Source organism: Phyllobates terribilis, unplaced genomic scaffold, assembly GCF_046119375.1.
Source record: "Phyllobates terribilis strain yellow unplaced genomic scaffold, ASM4611937v1 Scaffold_4__5_contigs__length_816908805, whole genome shotgun sequence".
NCBI lineage: Eukaryota > Metazoa > Chordata > Amphibia > Anura > Dendrobatidae > Phyllobates > Phyllobates terribilis.
In genome coordinates, this window is record NW_027362764.1 from 815,640,589 (window position 1) to 815,661,833 (window position 21,245).

At 49.4% G+C, this 21,245-nt stretch overlaps 1 protein-coding gene across 5 annotated transcripts in view; it reads left to right on the forward strand.

The window, feature by feature from the left end:
• Nucleotides 1-21,245, forward strand: part of LOC141266152 (microtubule-actin cross-linking factor 1, isoforms 6/7-like) — a 368,828-nt gene that overhangs the window by 237,958 nt on the left and 109,625 nt on the right. For all 5 annotated transcript variants that reach the window (XR_012320208.1, XR_012320209.1, XM_073680138.1 and 2 more), the window contains exons 28-30: nt 18,327-18,452; nt 18,530-18,673; nt 20,911-21,099. Coding sequence is in view for 3 of the 5 variants with exons in the window: in XM_073680138.1 (XP_073536239.1) it covers nt 18,327-18,452; nt 18,530-18,673; nt 20,911-21,099 (459 nt within the window). In the remaining 2 variants the exon portion in view is untranslated. The remainder of the gene's footprint in view (nt 1-18,326; nt 18,453-18,529; nt 18,674-20,910; nt 21,100-21,245) is intronic.

Consider the following 21,245-nt stretch of genomic DNA (forward strand, 5'->3'; position numbering starts at 1 on the left):
GGCTGACAACCTCTCACATGATATACAGGCTGGTTGTCAGTAATAATGGGGGTCTGACAACCTCTCACATGATATACAGGCTGGTTGTCAGTAATAATGGGGGGGCTGACAACCTCTCACATGATATACAGGCTGGTTGTCAGTAATAATGGGGGGCTGACAACCTCTCACATGATATACAGGCTGGTTGTCAGTAATAATGGGGGGCTGACAACCTCTCACATGATATACAGGCTGGTTGTCAGTAATAATGGGGGGGCTGACAACCTCTCACATGATATACAGGCTGGTTGTCAGTAATAATGGGGGGCTGACAACCTCTCACATGATATACAGGCTGGTTGTCAGTAATAATGGGGGGGCTGACAACCTCTCACATGATATACAGGCTGGTTGTCAGTAATAATGGGGGGCTGACAACCTCTCACATGATATACAGGCTGGTTGTCAGTAATAATGGGGGGGCTGACAACCTCTCACATGATATACAGGCTGGTTGTCAGTAATAATGGGGGGGCTGACAACCTCTCACATGATATACAGGCTGGTTGTCCGTAATAATGGGGGGCTGACAACCTCTCACACACTATATAGGCTGGTTGTCAGTAATAATGGGGGGCTGACAACCTCTCACATGATATACAGGCTGGTTGTCAGTAATAATGGGGGGCTGACAACCTCTCACATGATATACAGGCTGGTTGTCAGTAATAATGGGGGGCTGATAACCTCTCACATGATATACAGGCTGGTTGTCAGTAATAATGGGTGGGCTGACAACCTCTCACATGGTATACAGGCTGGTTGTCAGTAATAATGGGGGGCTGACAACCTCTCACATGATATACAGGCTGGTTGTCAGTAATAATGGGGGGCTGACAACCTCTCACATGATATACAGGCTGGTTGTCAGTAATAATGGGGGGCTGACAACCTCTCACATGATATACAGGCTGGATGTCAGTAATAATGGGGGGGCTGACAACCTCTCACATGATATACAGGCTGGTTGTCAGTAATAATAGGGGGGCTGACAACCTCTCACATGATATACAGGCTGGTTGTCAGTAATAATGGGGGGCTGACAACCTCTCACATGATATACAGGCTGGTTGTCAGTAATAATGGGAGGCTGACAACCTCTCACATGATATACAGGCTGGTTGTCAGTAATAATGGGAGGCTGACAACCTCTCACATGATATACAGGCTGGTTGTCAGTAATAATGGGGGGCTGACCACCTCTCACACACTATATAGGCTGGTTGTCAGTAATAATGGGGGGCTGACAACCTCTCACATGATATACAGGCTGGTTGTCAGTAATAATGGGGGGCTGACCACCTCTCACACACTATATAGGCGGGTTGTCAGTAATGATGGGGGGCTGACAACCTCTCACATGATATACAGGCTGGTTGTCAGTAATAATGGGGGGCTGACCACCTCTCACATGATATACAAGCTGGTTGTCAGTAATAATGGGGGGCTGACAACCTCTCACATGATATACAGGCTGGTTGTCAGTAATAATGGGGGGCTGACAGCCTCTCACATGATATACAGGCTGGTTGTCAGTAATAATGGGGGGCTGACAACCTCTCACATGATATACAGGCTGGTTGTCAGTAATAATGGGGGGCTGACAACCTCTCACATGATATACAGGCTGGATGTCAGTAATAATGGGGGGCTGACAACCTCTCACACACTATATAGGCGGGTTGTCAGTAATAATGGGGGGCTGACAACCTCTCACATGATATATAGGCTGGTTGTCAGTAATAATGGGGGGCTGACAACCTCTCACATGATATACAGGCTGGTTGTCAGTAATAATGGGGGGGCTGACAACCTCTCACATGATATATAGGCTGGTTGTCAGTAATAATGGGGGGGCTGACAACCTCTCACATGATATACAGGCTGGTTGTCAGTAATAATGGGGGGCTGACAACCTCTCACATGATATACAGGCTGGTTGTCAGTAATAATGGGGGGCTGACAACCTCTCACATGATATATAGGCTGGTTGTCAGTAATAATGGGGGGCTGACCACCTCTCACATGATATACAGGCTGGTTGTCAGTAATAATGGGGGGCTGACCACCTCTCACATGATATACAGGCTGGTTGTCAGTAATAATGGGGGGCTGACAACCTCTCACATGATATATAGGCTGGTTGTCAGTAATAATGGGGGTCTGACAACCTCTCACATGATATATAGGCTGGATGTCAGTAATAATGGGGGGCTGACAACCTCTCACATGATATACAGGCTGGATGTCAGTAATAATGGGGGGCTGACAACCTCTCACATGATATACAGGCTGGTTGTCAGTAATAATGGGGGGCTGACAACCTCTCACATGATATACAGGCTGGTTGTCAGTAATAATGGGGGGCTGACAACCTCTCACATGATATACAGGCTGGTTGTCAGTAATAATGGGGGGCTGACAACCTCTCACATGATATACAGGCTGGTTGTCAGTGATAATGGGGGGGCTGACAACCTCTCACATGATATACAGGCTGGTTGTCAGTAATAATGGGGGGCTGACAACCTCTCACATGATATACAGGCTGGTTGTCAGTGATAATGGGGGGCTGACAACCTCTCACATGATATACAGGCTGGTTGTCAGTAATAATGGGGGGCTGACAACCTCTCACATGATATACAGGCTGGTTGTCAGTAATAATGGGGGGCTGACAAACTCTCACATGATATACAGGCTGGTTGTCAGTAATAATGGGGGGCTGACAAACTCTCACATGATATACAGGCTGGTTGTCAGTAATAATGGGGGGCTGACAACCTCTCACATGATATACAGGCTGGTTGTCAGTAATAATGGGGGGCTGACAACCTCTCACATGATATACAGGCTGGTTGTCAGTAATAATGGGGGGCTGACAACCTCTCACATGATATACAGGCTGGTTGTCAGTAATAATGGGGGGCTGACAACCTCTCACATGATATACAGGCTGGTTGTCAGTAATAATGGGGGGCTGACAACCTCTCACATGATATACAGGCTGGTTGTCAGTAATAATGGGGGGCTGACAACCTCTCACATGATATACAGGCTGGTTGTCAGTAATAATGGGGGGCTGACAACCTCTCACATGATATACAGGCTGGTTGTCAGTAATAATGGGGGGGCTGACAACCTCTCACATGATATACAGGCTGGTTGTCAGTAATAATGGGGGGCTGACCACCTCTCACACACTATATAGGCGGGTTGTCAGTAATGATGGGGGGCTGACAACCTCTCACATGATATACAGGCTGGTTGTCAGTAATAATGGGGGGCTGACAACCTCTCACATGATATACAGGCTGGTTGTCAGTAATAATGGGGGGCTGACCACCTCTCACACACTATATAGGCGGGTTGTCAGTAATGATGGGGGGCTGACAACCTCTCACATGATATACAGGCTGGTTGTCAGTAATAATGGGGGGCTGACAACCTCTCACATGATATACAGGCTGGTTGTCAGTAATAATGGGAGGCTGACAACCTCTCACATGATATATAGGCTGGTTGTCAGTAATAATGGGGGGGCTGACAACCTCTCACATGATATACAGGCTGGTTGTCAGTAATAATGGGAGGCTGACAACCTCTCACATGATATATAGGCTGGTTGTCAGTAATAATGGGGGGCTGACAGCCTCTCACATGGTATACAGGCTGGTTGTCAGTAATAATGGGGGGGCTGATAACCTCTCACATGATATACAGGCTGGTTGTCAGTAATAATGGGAGGCTGACAACCTCTCACATGATATATAGGCTGGTTGTCAGTAATAATGGGGGGCTGACAGCCTCTCACATGATATATAGGCTGGTTGTCAGTAATAATGGGGGGCTGACAACCTCTCACATGATATACAGGCTGGTTGTCAGTAATAATGGGGGGGCTGACAACCTCTCACATGATATACAGGCTGGTTGTCAGTAATAATGGGGGGCTGACAACCTCTCACATGATATACAGGCTGGTTGTCAGTAATAATGGGAGGCTGACAACCTCTCACATGATATATAGGCTGGTTGTCAGTAATAATGGGGGGCTGACAGCCTCTCACATGATATATAGGCTGATTGTCAGTAATAATGGGGGGCTGACAACCTCTCACATGATATACAGGCTGGTTGTCAGTAATAATGGGGGGCTGACAACCTCTCACATGATATACAGGCTGGTTGTCAGTAATAATGGGGGGCTGACAACCTCTCACATGATATATAGGCTGGTTGTCAGTAATAATGGGGGGCTGACAACCTCTCACATGATATATAGGCTGGTTGTCAGTAATAATGGGGGGCTGACAACCTCTCACATGATATACAGGCTGGTTGTCAGTAATAATGGGGGGGCTGACAACCTCTCACATGATATACAGGCTGGTTGTCAGTAATAATGGGGGGCTGACAACCTCTCACATGATATACAGGCTGGTTGTCAGTAATAATGGGGGGCTGACAACCTCTCACATGATATACAGGCTGGTTGTCAGTAATAATGGGGGGCTGACAACCTCTCACATGATATACAGGCTGGTTGTCAGTAATAATGGGGGGCTGACAACCTCTCACATGATATACAGGCTGGTTGTCAGTAATAATGGGGGGCTGACAACCTCTCACATGATATACAGGCTGGTTGTCAGTAATAATGGGGGGCTGACAACCTCTCACATGATATACAGGCTGGTTGTCAGTAATAATGGGGGGCTGACAACCTCTCACATGATATACAGGCTGGTTGTCAGTAATAATGGGGGGCTGACAACCTCTCACATGATATACAGGTTGGTTGTCTGTAATAATGGGGGGCTGACAACCTCTCACATGATATACAGGCTGGTTGTCTGTAATAATGGGGGGCTGACAACCTCTCACATGATATACAGGCTGGTTGTCAGTAATAATGGGGGGCTGACAACCTCTCACATGATATACAGGCTGGTTGTCAGTAATAATGGGGGGCTGACAACCTCTCACATGATATACAGGCTGGTTGTCAGTAATAATGGGGGGCTGACAACCTCTCACATGATATACAGGTTGGTTGTCTGTAATAATGGGGGGCTGACAACCTCTCACATGATATACAGGCTGGTTGTCAGTAATAATGGGGGGCTGACAACCTCTCACACACTATATAGGCTGGTTGTCAGTAATAATGGGGGGCTGACAACCTCTCACATGATATACAGGCTGCTTGTCAGTAATAATGGGGGGCTGACAACCTCTCACATGATATACAGGCTGGTTGTCAGTAATAATAGGGGGCTGACAACCTCTCACATGATATACAGGCTGGTTGTCAGTAATAATGGGGGGCTGACAACCTCTCACATGATATATAGGCTGGTTGTCAGTAATAATGGGGGGGCTGACAACCTCTCACATGATATACAGGCTGGTTGTCAGTAATAATGGGGGGCTGACAACCTCTCACATGATATATAGGCTGGTTGTCAGTAATAATGGGGGGGCTGACAACCTCTCACATGATATATAGGCTGGTTGTCAGTAATAATGGGGGGCTGACAACCTCTCACATGATATACAGGCTGGTTGTCAGTAATAATGGGGGGGCTGACAACCTCTCACATGATATATAGGCTGGTTGTCAGTAATAATGGGGGGCTGACAACCTCTCACATGATATACAGGCTGGTTGTCAGTAACAATGGGGGGCTGACAACCTCTCACATGATATACAGGCTGGTTGTCAGTAATAATGGGGGGGCTGACAACCTCTCACATGATATATAGGCTGGTTGTCAGTAATAATGGGGGGGCTGACAACCTCTCACATGATATACAGGCTGGTTGTCAGTAATAATGGGGGGCTGACAACCTCTCACATGATATACAAGCTGGTTGTCAGTAATAATGGGGGGCTGACAACCTCTCACATGATATACAGGCTGGATGTCAGTAATAATGGGGGGCTGACAACCTCTCACACACTATATAGGCGGGTTGTCAGTAATAATGGGGGGCTGACAACCTCTCACATGATATATAGGCTGGTTGTCAGTAATAATGGGGGGCTGACAACCTCTCACATGATATACAGGCTGGTTGTCAGTAATAATGGGGGGCTGACAACCTCTCACATGATATATAGGCTGGTTGTCAGTAATAATGGGGGGGCTGACAACCTCTCACATGATATATAGGCTGGTTGTCAGTAATAATGGGGGGGCTGACAACCTCTCACATGATATACAGGCTGGTTGTCAGTAATAATGGGGGGCTGACAACCTCTCACATGATATACAGGCTGGTTGTCAGTAATAATGGGGGGGCTGACAACCTCTCACATGATATACAGGCTGGTTGTCAGTAATAATGGGGGGCTGACAACCTCTCACTTGATATACAGGCTGGTTGTCAGTAATAATGGGGGGCTGACAACCTCTCACATGATATATAGGCTGGTTGTCAGTAATAATGGGGGGCTGACAACCTCTCACATGATATACAGGCTGATTGTCAGTAATAATGGGGGGCTGACAACCTCTCACATGATATACAGGCTGGTTGTCAGTAATAATGGGGGGCTGACAACCTCTCACATGATATATATTCTGGTTGTCAGTAATAATGGGGGGGCTGACAACCTCTCACATGATATACAGGCTGGTTGTCAGTAATAATGGGGGGGCTGACAACTTCTCACATGATATATAGGCTGGTTGTCAGTAATAATGGGGGGCTGACCACCTCTCACATGATATACAGGCTGGTTGTCAGTAATAATGGGGGGCTGACAACCTCTCACATGATATACAGGCTGGTTGTCAGTAATAATGGGGGGCTGACAACCTCTCACATGATATATAGGCTGGTTGTCAGTAATAATGGGGGTCTGACAACCTCTCACATGATATATAGGCTGGATGTCAGTAATAATGGGGGGCTGACAACCTCTCACATGATATACAGGCTGGTTGTCAGTAATAATGGGGGGCTGACCACCTCTCACATGATATACAGGCTGGTTGTCAGTAATAATGGGGGGCTGACAACCTCTCACATGATATACAGGCTGGTTGTCAGTAATAATGGGGGGCTGACAACCTCTCACACACTATATAGGCTGGTTGTCAGTAACAATGGGGGGCTGACAACCTCTCACATGATATATAGGCGGGTTGTCAGTAATAATGGGGGGCTGATAACCTCTCACATGATATACAGGCTGGTTGTCAGTAATAATGGGGGGCTGACAACCTCTCACATGATATACAGGCTGGTTGTCAGTAATAATGGGGGGCTGACAACCTCTCACATGATATACAGGCTGGTTGTCAGTAATAATGGGGGGCTGACAACCTCTCACATGATATACAGGCTGGTTGTCAGTAATAATGGGGGGCTGACAACCTCTCACATGATATACAGGCTGGTTGTCAGTAATAATGGGGGGCTGACAACCTCTCACATGATATACAGGCTGGTTGTCAGTAATAATGGGGGGCTGACAACCTCTCACATGATATACAGGCTGGTTGTCAGTAATAATGGGGGGCTGACAACCTCTCACACACTATATAGGCTGGTTGTCAGTAATAATGGGGGGCTGACAACCTCTCACATGATATACAGGCTGGTTGTCAGTAATAATGGGGGGGCTGACAACCTCTCACATGATATATAGGCTGGTTGTCAGTAATAATGGGGGGCTGACAACCTCTCACACACTATATAGGCGGGTTGTCAGTAATAATGGGGGGCTGACAACCTCTCACATGATATACAGGCTGGTTGTCAGTAATAATGGGGGGCTGATAACCTCTCACATGATATACAGGCTGGTTGTCAGTAATAATGGGGGGCTGACAACCTCTCACATGATATACAGGCTGGTTGTCAGTAATAATGGGGGGCTGACAACCTCTCACATGATATATAGGCTGGTTGTCAGTAATAATGGGGGGCTGACAACCTCTCACATGATATACAGGCTGGTTGTCAGTAATAATGGGGGGCTGACAACCTCTCACATGATATACAGGCTGGTTGTCAGTAATAATGGGGGGCTGACAACCTCTCACATGATATACAGGCTGGTTGTCAGTAATAATGGGGGGGCTGACAACCTCTCACATGATATACAGGCTGGTTGTCAGTAATAATGGGGGGGCTGACAACCTCTCACATGATATACAGGCTGGTTGTCAGTAATAATGGGGGGCTGACAACCTCTCACACACTATATAGGCGGGTTGTCAGTAATAATGGGGGGCTGACAACCTCTCACATGATATACAGGCTGGTTGTCAGTAATAATGGGGGGCTGACAACCTCTTACATGATATACAGGCTGGTTGTCAGTAATAATGGGGGGCTGATAACCTCTCACATGATATACAGGCTGGTTGTCAGTAATAATGGGGGGCTGATAACCTCTCACATGATATACAGGCTGGTTGTCAGTAATAATGGGGGGGCTGACAACCTCTCACATGATATACAGGCTGGTTGTCAGTAATAATGGGGGGCTGACCACCTCTCACATGATATACAGGCTGGTTGTCAGTAATAATGGGGGGCTGACAACCTCTCACATGATATACAGGCTGGTTGTCAGTAATAATGGGGGGCTGACAACCTCTCACATGATATACAGGCTGGTTGTCAGTAATAATGGGGGGCTGACAACCACTCACACACTATATAGGCTGGTTGTCAGTAATAATGGGGGGCTGATAACCTCTCACATGATATACAGGCTGGTTGTCAGTAATAATGGGGGGCTGACAACCACTCACATGATATACAGGCTGGTTGTCAGTAATAATGGGGGGCTGACAACCTCTCAAATGATATACAGGCTGGTTGTCAGTAATAATGGGGGGGCTGACAACCTCTCACATGATATACAGGCTGGTTGTCAGTAATAATGGGGGGCTGACAACCTCTCACATGATATACAGGCTGGTTGTCAGTAATAATGGGGGGGCTGACAACCTCTCACATGATATACAGGCTGGTTGTCAGTAATAATGGGGGGCTGACAACCTCTCACACACTATATAGGCTGGTTGTCAGTAATAATGGGGGGCTGACAACCTCTCACATGATATACAGGCTGGTTGTCAGTAATAATGGGGGGGCTGACAACCTCTCACATGATATACAGGCTGGTTGTCAGTAATAATGGGGGGGCTGACAACCTCTCACATGATACACAGGCTGGTTGTCAGTAATAATGGGGGGCTGACAACCTCTCACATGATATACAGGCTGGTTGTCAGTAATAATGGGGGGCTGACAACCTCTCACACACTATATAGGCTGGTTGTCAGTAATAATGGGGGGCTGACAACCTCTCACATGATATATAGGCGGGTTGTCAGTAATAATGGGGGGCTGATGACCTCTCACATGATATATAGGCTGGTTGTCAGTAATAATGGGGGGGCTGACAACCTCTCACATGATATATAGGCGAGTTGTCAGTAATAATGGGGGGGCTGATAACCTCTCACATGATATATAGGCTGGTTGTCAGTAATAATGGGGGGGCTGACAACCTCTCACATGATATACAGGCTGGTTGTCAGTAATAATGGGGGGCTGATGACCTCTCACATGATATACAGGCTGGTTGTCAGTAATAATGGGGGGGCTGACAACCTCTCACATGATATACAGGCTGGTTGTCAGTAATAATGGGGGGGCTGACAACCTCTCACATGATATACAGGCTGGTTGTCAGTAATAATGGGGGGCTGACAACCTCTCACATGATATACAGGCTGGTTGTCAGTAATAATGGGGGGCTGACAACCTCTCACATGATATATAGGCTGGTTGTCAGTAATAATGGGGGGGCTGACAACCTCTCACATGATATATAGGCTGGTTGTCAGTAATAATGGGAGGCTGACAACCTCTCACATGATATATAGGCTGGTTGTCAGTAATAATGGGGGGGCTGACAACCTCTCACACACTATATAGGCGGGTTGTCAGTAATAATGGGGGGCTGACAACCTCTCACATGATATACAGGCTGGTTGTCAGTAATAATGGGGGGCTGACAACCTCTCACATGATATACAGGCTGGTTGTCAGTAATAATGGGGGGCTGACAACCTCTCACATGATATATAGGCTGGTTGTCAGTAATAATGGGAGGCTGACAACCTCTCACATGATATACAGGCTGGTTGTCAGTAATAATGGGGGGCTGACAACCTCTCACATGATATACAGGCTGGTTGTCAGTAATAATGGGGGGCTGACAACCTCTCACATGATATATAGGCTGGTTGTCAGTAATAATGGGGGGCTGACAACCTCTCACATGATATACAGGCTGGTTGTCAGTAATAATGGGGGGCTGACAACCTCTCACATGATATACAGGCTGGTTGTCAGTAATAATGGGGGGCTGACAACCTCTCACATGATATACAGGCTGGTTGTCAGTAATAATGGGGGGGGCTGATAACCTCTCACATGATATATAGGCTGGTTGTCAGTAATAATGGGGGGGGCTGACAACCTCTCACATGATATATAGGCTGGTTGTCAGTAATAATGGGGGGCTGACAACCTCTCACATGATATACAGGCTGGTTGTCAGTAATAATGAGGGGGCTGACAACCTCTCACATGATATACAGGCTGGTTGTCAGTAATAATGGGGGGCTGATAACCTATCACACACTATATAGGCGGGTTGTCAGTAATAATGGGGGGCTGACAACCTCTCACATGATATACAGGCTGGTTGTCAGTAATAATGGGGGGGCTGACAACCTCTCACATGATATACGGGCTGGTTGTCAGTAATAATGGGGGGCTGACAACCTCTCACATGATATACAGGCTGGTTGTCAGTAATAATGGGGGGGCTGACAACCTCTCACATGATATACAGGCTGGTTGTCAGTAATAATGGGGGGCTGACAACCTCTCACATGATATACAGGCTGGTTGTCAGTAATAATGGGGGGCTGACAACCTCTCACATGATATATAGGCTGGTTGTCAGTAATAATGGGGGGGCTGACAACCTCTCACATGATATACAGGCTGGTTGTCAGTAATAATGGGGGGGCTGACAACCTCTCACATGATATACAGGCTGGTTGTCAGTAATAATGGGGGGGGCTGACAACCTCTCACATGATATACAGGCTGGTTGTCAGTAATAATGGGGGGCTGACAACCTCTCACATGATATACAGGCTGGTTGTCAGTAATAATGGGGGGCTGACAACCTCTCACATGATATACAGGCTGGTTGTCAGTAATAATGGGGGGGCTGACAACCTCTCACATGATATATAGGCTGGTTGTCAGTAATAATGGGGGGCTGACAACCTCTCACATGATATACAGGCTGGTTGTCAGTAATAATGGGGGGCTGACAACCTCTCACATGATATACAGGCTGGTTGTCAGTAATAATGGGGGGCTGACAACCTCTCACATGATATACAGGCTGGTTGTCAGTAATAATGGGGGGGCTGACAACCTCTCACATGATATACAGGCTGGTTGTCAGTAATAATGGGGGGCTGACAACCTCTCACATGATATACAGGCTGGTTGTCAGTAATAATGGGGGGCTGACAACCTCTCACATGATATATAGGCGGGTTGTCAGTAATAATGGGGGGGCTGACAACCTCTCACATGATATACAGGCTGGTTGTCAGTAATAATGAGGGGCTGACAACCTCTCACATGATATACAGGCTGGTTGTCAGTAATAATGGGGGGCTGATAACCTATCACACACTATATAGGCGGGTTGTCAGTAATAATGGGGGGCTGACAACCTCTCACATGATATACAGGCTGGTTGTCAGTAATAATGGGGGGCTGAGAACCTCTCACATGATATATAGGCTGGTTGTCAGTAATAATGGGGGGCTGACAACCTCTCACATGATATACAGGCTGGTTGTCAGTAATAATGGGGGGCTGACAACCTCTCACATGATATACAGGCTGGTTGTCAGTAATAATGGGGGGCTGACAACCTCTCACATGATATACAGGCTGGTTGTCAGTAATAATGGGAGGCTGACAACCTCTCACATGATATACAGGCTGGTTGTCAGTAATAATGGGGGGCTGACAACCTCTCACACACTATATAGGCTGGTTGTCAGTAATAATGGGGGGCTGACAACCTCTCACATGATATACAGGCTGGTTGTCAGTAATAATGGGGGGGCTGACAACCTCTCACATGATATATAGGCTGGTTGTCAGTAATAATGGGGGGCTGACAACCTCTCACATGATATATAGGCTGGTTGTCAGTAATAATGGGGGGCTGACAACCTCTCACATGATATATAGGCGGGTTGTCAGTAATAATGGGGGGCTGATAACCTCTCACATGATATACAGGCTGGTTGTCAGTAATAATGGGGGGCTGACAACCTCTCACATGATATATAGGCTGGTTGTCAGTAATAATGGGGGGCTGACAACCTCTCACATGATATACAGGCTGGTTGTCAGTAATAATGGGGGGCTGATAACCTATCACACACTATATAGGCGGGTTGTCAGTAATAATGGGGGGCTGACAACCTCTCACATGATATACAGGCTGGTTGTCAGTAATAATGGGGGGCTGACAACCTCTCACATGATATATAGGCTGGTTGTCAGTAATAATGGGGGGGCTGACAACCTCTCACATGATATACAGGCTGGTTGTCAGTAATAATGGGGGGCTGACAACCTCTCACACACTATATAGGCTGGTTGTCAGTAATAATGGGGGGCTGACAACCTCTCACATGATATACAGGCTGGTTGTCAGTAATAATGGGGGGCTGACAACCTCTCACATGATATACAGGCTGGTTGTCAGTAATAATGGGGGGCTGATAACCTCTCACATGATATATAGGCTGGTTGTCAGTAATAATGGGGGGCTGACAACCTCTCACATGATATACAGGCTGGTTGTCAGTAATAATGGGGGGCTGACAACCTCTCACATGATATATAGGCTGGTTGTCAGTAATAATGGGGGGCTGACAACCTCTCACATGATATACAGGCTGGTTGTCAGTAATAATGGGGGGCTGACAACCTCTCACATGATATATAGGCTGGTTGTCAGTAATAATGGGGGGCTGACAACCTCTCACATGATATACAGGCTGGTTGTCAGTAATAATGGGGGGCTGACAACCTCTCACATGATATACAGGCTGGTTGTCAGTAATAATGGGGGGCTGACAACCTCTCACATGATATACAGGCTGGTTGTCAGTAATAATGGGGGGCTGACAACCTCTCACATGATATTTAGGCTGGTTGTCAGTAATAATGGGGGGCTGACAACCTCTCACACACTATATAGGCTGGTTGTCAGTAATAATGGGGGGCTGACAACCTCTCACATGATATATAGGCTGGTTGTCAGTAATAATGAGGGGCTGACAACCTCTCACATGATATACAGGCTGGTTGTCAGTAATAATGGGGGGGCTGACAACCTCTCACATGATATACAGGCTGGTTGTCAGTAATAATGGGGGGCTGACAACCTCTCACATGATATACAGGCTGGTTGTCAGTAATAATGGGGGGGCTGACAACCTCTCACATGATATACAGGCTGGTTGTCAGTAATAATGGGGGGCTGACAACCTCTCACATGATATACAGGCTGGTTGTCAGTAATAATGGGGGGCTGACAACCTCTCACATGATATACAGGCTGGTTGTCAGTAATAATGGGGGGCTGACAACCTCTCACATGATATACAGGCTGGTTGTCAGTAATAATGGGGGGGCTGACAACCTCTCACATGATATACAGGCTGGTTGTCAGTAATAATGGGGGGGGCTGACAACCTCTCACATGATATACAGGCTGGTTGTCAGTAATAATAGGGGGGCTGACAACCTCTCACATGATATATAGGCTGGTTGTCAGTAATAATGGGGGGCTGACAACCTCTCACATGATATACAGGCTGGTTGTCAGTAATAATGGGGGGCTGACAACCTCTCACATGATATACAGGCTGGTTGTCAGTAATAATGGGGGGGCTGACAACCTCTCACATGATATACAGGCTGGTTGTCAGTAATAATGGGGGGGGCTGACAACCTCTCACATGATATATAGGCTGGTTGTCAGTAATAATGGGGGGCTGACAACCTCTCACATGATATATAGGCTGGTTGTCAGTAATAATGGGGGGGCTGACAACCTCTCACATGATATACAGGCTGGTTGTCAGTAATAATGGGGGGGGCTGACAACCTCTCACATGATATATAGGCTGGTTGTCAGTAATAATGGGGGGCTGACAACCTCTCACATGATATACAGGCTGGTTGTCAGTAATAATGGGGGGCTGACAACCTCTCACATGATATACAGGCTGGTTGTCAGTAATGATGGGGGGCTGACAACCTCTCACATGATATATAGGCTGGTTGTCAGTAATAATGGGGGGCTGACAACCTCTCACATGATATATAGGCTGGTTGTCAGTAATAATGGGGGGGCTGACAACCTCTCACATGATATACAGGCTGGTTGTCAGTAATAATGGGGGGGGCTGACAACCTCTCACATGATATATAGGCTGGTTGTCAGTAATAATGGGGGGCTGACAACCTCTCACATGATATACAGGCTGGTTGTCAGTAATAATAGGGGGGCTGACAACCTCTCACATGATATACAGGCTGGTTGTCAGTAATAATAGGGGGGCTGACAACCTCTCACATGATATACAGGCTGGTTGTCAGTAATAATGGGGGGGCTGACAACCTCTCACATGATATACAGGCTGGTTGTCAGTAATAATAGGGGGGCTGACAACCTCTCACATGATATACAGGCTGGTTGTCAGTAATAATAGGGGGGCTGACAACCTCTCACATGATATACAGGCTGGTTGTCAGTAATAATGGGGGGGCTGACAACCTCTCACATGATATATAGGCTGGTTGTCAGTAATAATGGGGGGCTGACAACCTCTCACATGATATACAGGCTGGTTGTCAGTAATAATGGGAGGCTGACAACCTCTCACATGATATACAGGCTGGTTGTCAGTAATAATAGGGGGGCTGACAACCTCTCACATGATATACAGGCTGGTTGTCAGTAATAATAGGGGGGCTGACAACCTCTCACATGATATATAGGCTGGTTGTCAGTAATAATGGGGGGGCTGACAACCTCTCACATGATATATAGGCTGGTTGTCAGTAATAATGGGGGGCTGACAACCTCTCACATGATATACAGGCTGGTTGTCAGTAATAATGGGGGGGGGCTGACAACCTCTCACATGATATACAGGCTGGTTGTCAGTAATAATGGGGGGCTGACAACCTCTCACATGATATACAGGCTGGTTGTCAGTAATAATGGGGGGCTGACAACCTCTCACATGATATACAGGCTGGTTGTCAGTAATAATGGGGGGCTGACAACCTCTCACATGATATACAGGCTGGTTGTCAGTAATAATGGGGGGCTGACAACCTCTCACATGATATACAGGCTGGTTGTCAGTAATAATGGGGGGCTGACAACCTCTCACATGATATATAGGCTGGTTGTCAGTAATAATGGGGGGCTGACCACCTCTCACATGATATACAGGCTGGTTGTCAGTAATAATGGGGGGCTGACAACCTCTCACATGATATATAGGCTGGTTGTCAGTAATAATGGGGGGCTGACAACCTCTCACATGATATACAGGCTGGTTGTCAGTAATAATGGGGGGCTGACAACCTCTCACATGATATACAGGCTAGTTGTCTGTAATAATGGGGGGCTGACAACCTCTCACACACTATATAGGCTAGTTGTCTGTAATAATGGGGGGCTGACAACCTCTCACACACTATATAGGCGGGTTGTCAGTAATAATGGGGGGCTGACAACCTCTCACATGATATACAGGCTGGTTGTCAGTAATAATGGGGGGGCTGACAACCTCTCACATGATATACAGGCTGGTTGTCAGTAATAATGGGGGGGCTGACAACCTCTCACATGATATACAGGCTGGTTGTCAGTAATAATGGGGGGCTGACAACCTCTCACATGATATACAGGCTGGTTGTCAGTAATAATGGGGGGGGCTGACAACCTCTCACATGATATACAGGCTGGTTGTCTGTAATATTGGGGGGCTGACAACCTCTCACACACTATATAGGCTGGTTGTCAGTAATAATGGGGGGCTGACAACCTCTCACATGATATACAGGCTGGTTGTCAGTAATAATGGGGGGCTGACCACCTCTCACACACTATATAGGCTGGTTGTCAGTAATAATGGGGGGCTGACAACCTCTCACATGATATATAGGCTGGTTGTCAGTAATAATGGGGGGCTGACAACCTCTCACATGATATACAGGCTGGTTGTCAGTAATAATGGGGGGCTGACAACCTCTCACATGATATACAGGCTGGTTGTCAGTAATAATGGGGGGCTGACAACCTCTCACACTATATAGGCTGGTTGTCAGTAATAATGGGGGGCTGACAACCTCTCACATGATATACAGGCTGGTTGTCAGTAATAATGGGGGGCTGACCACCTCACACACTATATAGGCTGGTTGTCAGTAATAATGGGGGGCTGACAACCTCTCACATGATATACAGGCTGGTTGTCAGTAATAATGGGGGGGCTGACAACCTCTCACATGATATACAGGCTGGTTGTCAGTAATAATGGGGGGGGCTGACAACCTCTCACATGATATACAGGCTGGTTGTCAGTAATAATGGGGGGCTGACAACCTCTCACATGATATACAGGCTGGTTGTCAGTAATAATGGGGGGCTGACAACCTCTCACATGATATACAGGCTGGTTGTCAGTAATAATGGGGGGCTGACAACCTCTCACATGATATACAGGCTGGTTGTCAGTAATAATGGGGGGCTGACCACCTCACACACTATATAGGCTGGTTGTCAGTAATAATGGGGGGCTGACAACCTCTCACATGATATACAGGCTGGTTGTCAGTAATAATGGGGGGGCTGACAACCTCTCACATGATATACAGGCTGGTTGTCAGTAATAATGGGGGGCTGACAACCTCTCACATGATATACAGGCTGGTTGTCAGTAATAATGGGGGGGGCTGACAACCTCTCACATGATATACAGGCTGGTTGTCAGTAATAATGGGGGGCTGACAACCTCTCACATGATATACAGGCTGGTTGTCAGTAATAATGGGGGGCTGACAACCTCTCACACACTATATAGGCGGGTGGTCAGTAATAATGGGGGGCTGACAACCTCTCACACACTATATCGGCGGGTTGTCAGTAATAATGGGGGGCTGACAACCTCTCACATGATATACAGGCTGGTTGTCAGTAATATTGGGGGGCTGACAACCTCTCACATGATATACAGGCTGGTTGTCAGTAATAATGGGGGGGCTGACAACCTCTCACATGATATACAGGCTGGTTGTCAGTAATAATGGGGGGCTGACAACCTCTCACATGATATACAGGCTGATTGTCAGTAATAATGGGGGGGCTGACAACCTCTCACATGATATACAGGCTGGTTGTCAGTAATAATGGGGGGCTGACAACCTCTCACATGATATATAGGCTGGTTGTCAGTAATAATGGGGGGCTGACAACCTCTCACATGATATACAGGCTGGTTGTCAGTAATAATGGGGGGGCTGACAACCTCTCACATGATATACAGGCTGGTTGTCAGTAATAATGGGGGGCTGACAACCTCTCACACACTATATAGGCGGGTGGTCAGTAATAATGGGGGGCTGACAACCTCTCACACACTATATCGGCGGGTTGTCAGTAATAATGGGGGGCTGACAACCTCTCACATGATATACAGGCTGGTTGTCAGTAATAATGGGGGGCTGACAACCTCTCACATGATATACAGGCTGGTTGTCAGTAATAATGGGGGGGCTGACAACCTCTCACATGATATACAGGCTGGTTGTCAGTAATAATGGGGGGCTGACAACCTCTCACATGATATACAGGCTGGTTGTCAGTAATAATGGGGGGGCTGACAACCTCTCACATGATATACAGGCTGGTTGTCAGTAATAATGGGGGGCTGACAACCTCTCACATGATATACAGGCTGGTTGTCAGTAATAATGGGGGGCTGACAACCTCTCACATGATATATAGGCTGGTTGTCAGTAATAATGGGGGGCTGACAACCTCTCACACACTATATAGGCGGGTTGTCAGGATTATCACACTGACATTTGGGGTTTCCCTCGCACAGGCGCAGGAGTTCCACTCTCTGGTGAGTTCTTTCCTGGAGGGTCTGAATGAGTCTGAGCGGACCCTGAAGTGCGGGGTGATTCCTGAGGAGGAGCCGGCGCTGCAGGAGTGTCAGACACAGCAGCAGGTGGGTGCCCGCAGGCGGGGACCCCTTGTGATGTGCGGCCCCTGTGTGACCATATATAACTTTGCCCTCGTGTCCAGGAGCTGATGAACATCCTGCAGTGTCAGCAGATGGCGCTGGAGTGCATTGTGTCCTTGGGGCAGGAGATCCTGTCCGCCTGTCACCCCGACTCCATCATCACCATTAAGTCCTGGCTGAACATCAGCAAGACCCGCTACCAGGAGGTGAGTGCAGGCCGGCGGTGTAATGTGCAGGACGGGCAGGGACCCGCGGGGGCGATGTAATGTGCAGGGCGGGCAGGGATCCACGGGGGCGATGTAATGTGCAGGGCGGGCAGGGATCCGCGGGGGCGATGTAATGTGCAGGGCGGGCAGGGATCCGCGGGGGCGATGTAATGTGCAGGACGGGCAGGGACCCGCAGGGGCGATGTAATGTGCAGGACGGGCAGTGACCCGCGGGGGCGATGTAATGTGCAGGACGGGCAGGGACCCGTGGGGGCGATGTAATGTGCAGGACGAGCAGGGACCCGCAGGGGCGATGTAATGTGCAGGACGGGCAGGGACCCGCGGGGGTGATGTAATGTGCAGGACGGGCAGGGACCCGCGGGGGCGATGTAATGTGCAGGATGAGCAGGGATCCACGGGGGCGATGTAATGTCCAGGACGGGCAGTGACCCGCGGGGGCGATGTAATGTGCAGGACGGGCAGTGACCCGCGGGGGCGATGTAATGTGCAGGACGGGCAGTGACCCGCGGGGGCGATGTAATGTGCAGGGCGGGCAGGGATCCGCGGGGGCGATGTAATGTGCAGGACGGGCAGGGACCCGCAGGGGCGATGTAATGTGCAGGACGGGCAGGGACCCGCAGGGGCGATGTAATGTGCAGGACGAGCAGGGATCCTCGGGGGGAGGTGTAATGTGCAGAATGAGCAGGGACTCGCGGGGGCGATGTAATGTGCTGGACGGGCAGTGACCCGCGGGGGCGGTGTAATGTGCAGGATGAGCAGGGACTCGAGGGGACGATGTAATGTGCTGGGCGGGCAGTGACCCGCGGGGGCGGTGTAATGTGCAGGATGAGCAGGGACTCGAGGGGACGATGTAATGTGCTGGGCGGGCAGTGACCCGCGGGGGCGGTGTAATGTGCAGTGCGAGCAGGGATCCTCGGGGGTGGTGTAATGTGCAGGACGAGCAGGGATCCTCGGGGGTGGTGTAATGTGCAGGACGAGCAGGGACCCGCGGGGGCGGTGTAATGTGCAGGACGGGCAGGGACCCGCGGGTGAGATGTAATGTGCCGGACGGGCAAGGACCCGTGGGGGCGATGTAATGTGCTGGACGGGCAAGGACCCGCGGGGGCGGTGTAATGTGCAGGACGGGCAGGGACCCGCGAGGGCGATGTAATGTGCAGGACGGGCTGTGACCCGCGGGGGCGATGTAATGTGCAGGACGAGCAGGGATCCGCGGGGGCGGTGTAATGTGCAGGACGGGCAGGGACCCGCGAGGGCGATGTAATGTGCAGGATGGGCAGGGACCCGCGGGGGCAATATAATGTGCAGGACGGGCAGGGACCCGCGGGGGCGATGTATTGTGCAGGACGGGCAGGGACCCTCGGGGGCGATGTAATGTGCAGGACGGGCAGGGACCCGCGGGGGCGGTGTAATGTGCAGGAAGGGCAGGGACCCGCGGGGGCGATGTAATATGCAGGACGAGCAGGGACCCGCGGGGGCGATGTAATTTGCAAGACGAGCAGGGACCCGCGGGGGCGATGTAATGTGCAGGACCGGCAGGGACCCGCGGGGGCGATGTAATGTGAAGGACGAGCAGGGATCCGCTTGGGCGATGTAATGTGCAGGACGGGCAGGGACCCGCGGGGGCGATGTAATGTGCAGGACGAGCAGGGATCCGCGGGGGCGATGTAATGTGCAGGACGGGCAGGGATCCGCGGGGGTGGTGTAATGTGCAGGACCGGCAGGGACCCGCGGGGGCGATGTAATGTGCAGGACGAGCAGGGATCCACGGGGGCGATGTAATGTGCAGGACGGGCAGGGATCCGCGGGGGCGATGTAATGTGCAGGACGGGCAGGGATCCGCGGGGGCGATGTAATGTGCAGGACGAGCAGGGACCCGCGGGGGCGATGTAATTTGCAGGACGGGCAGGGACCCGCGGGGGTGCGATGTGATGTTCAGGACGGGCAGGGACCTACGGGGGATGGGGCGATGTAATGTGCAGGACGAGCAGGGATCCGCGGAGGCGGTGTAATGTGCAGGACGGGCAGGGATCCACGGGGGCGGTGTAATGTGCAGGACCGGCAGGTATCTGCAGGGGCGATGTAATGTCCAGGACCGGCAGGGATCCGCGGGGGCGATGTAATGTGCTGGACCGGCGGGGGCAGGGTAGTTCTATGACTACGGGTACTGCTGTCAGCTGGTAATGACCATCAGTGACACGTGCGCTCGGTGTCTGCAGGTGACGTCCTGGGCTCGGCAGCAAGGGGAGCGAATTCAGGCTCAAATCCAGTCTGTGGCCGCTGAGCGGGAGGAAGTCGCCCGACTGATGGACTGGATCACCGCGGCAGAGGAAGCTCTAAGTTTACGGGATCAGGAGCCTCTCACCGAAGAGATGTCGGCCGTGCAGGAGCTCATAGCGCAGCACTCGGTACGGCTCCTCTTCCATCGCTCTATCAGTAAATGTGGTGGTCCCTCTCTGTGCCATAGAACACATGACGCCTGCTGCACCCGACATCTGTTTTGGGGGATCAGCATGGGAAGAGGCGATAAGTGGAGCCTGGCAGCCGCGTATCC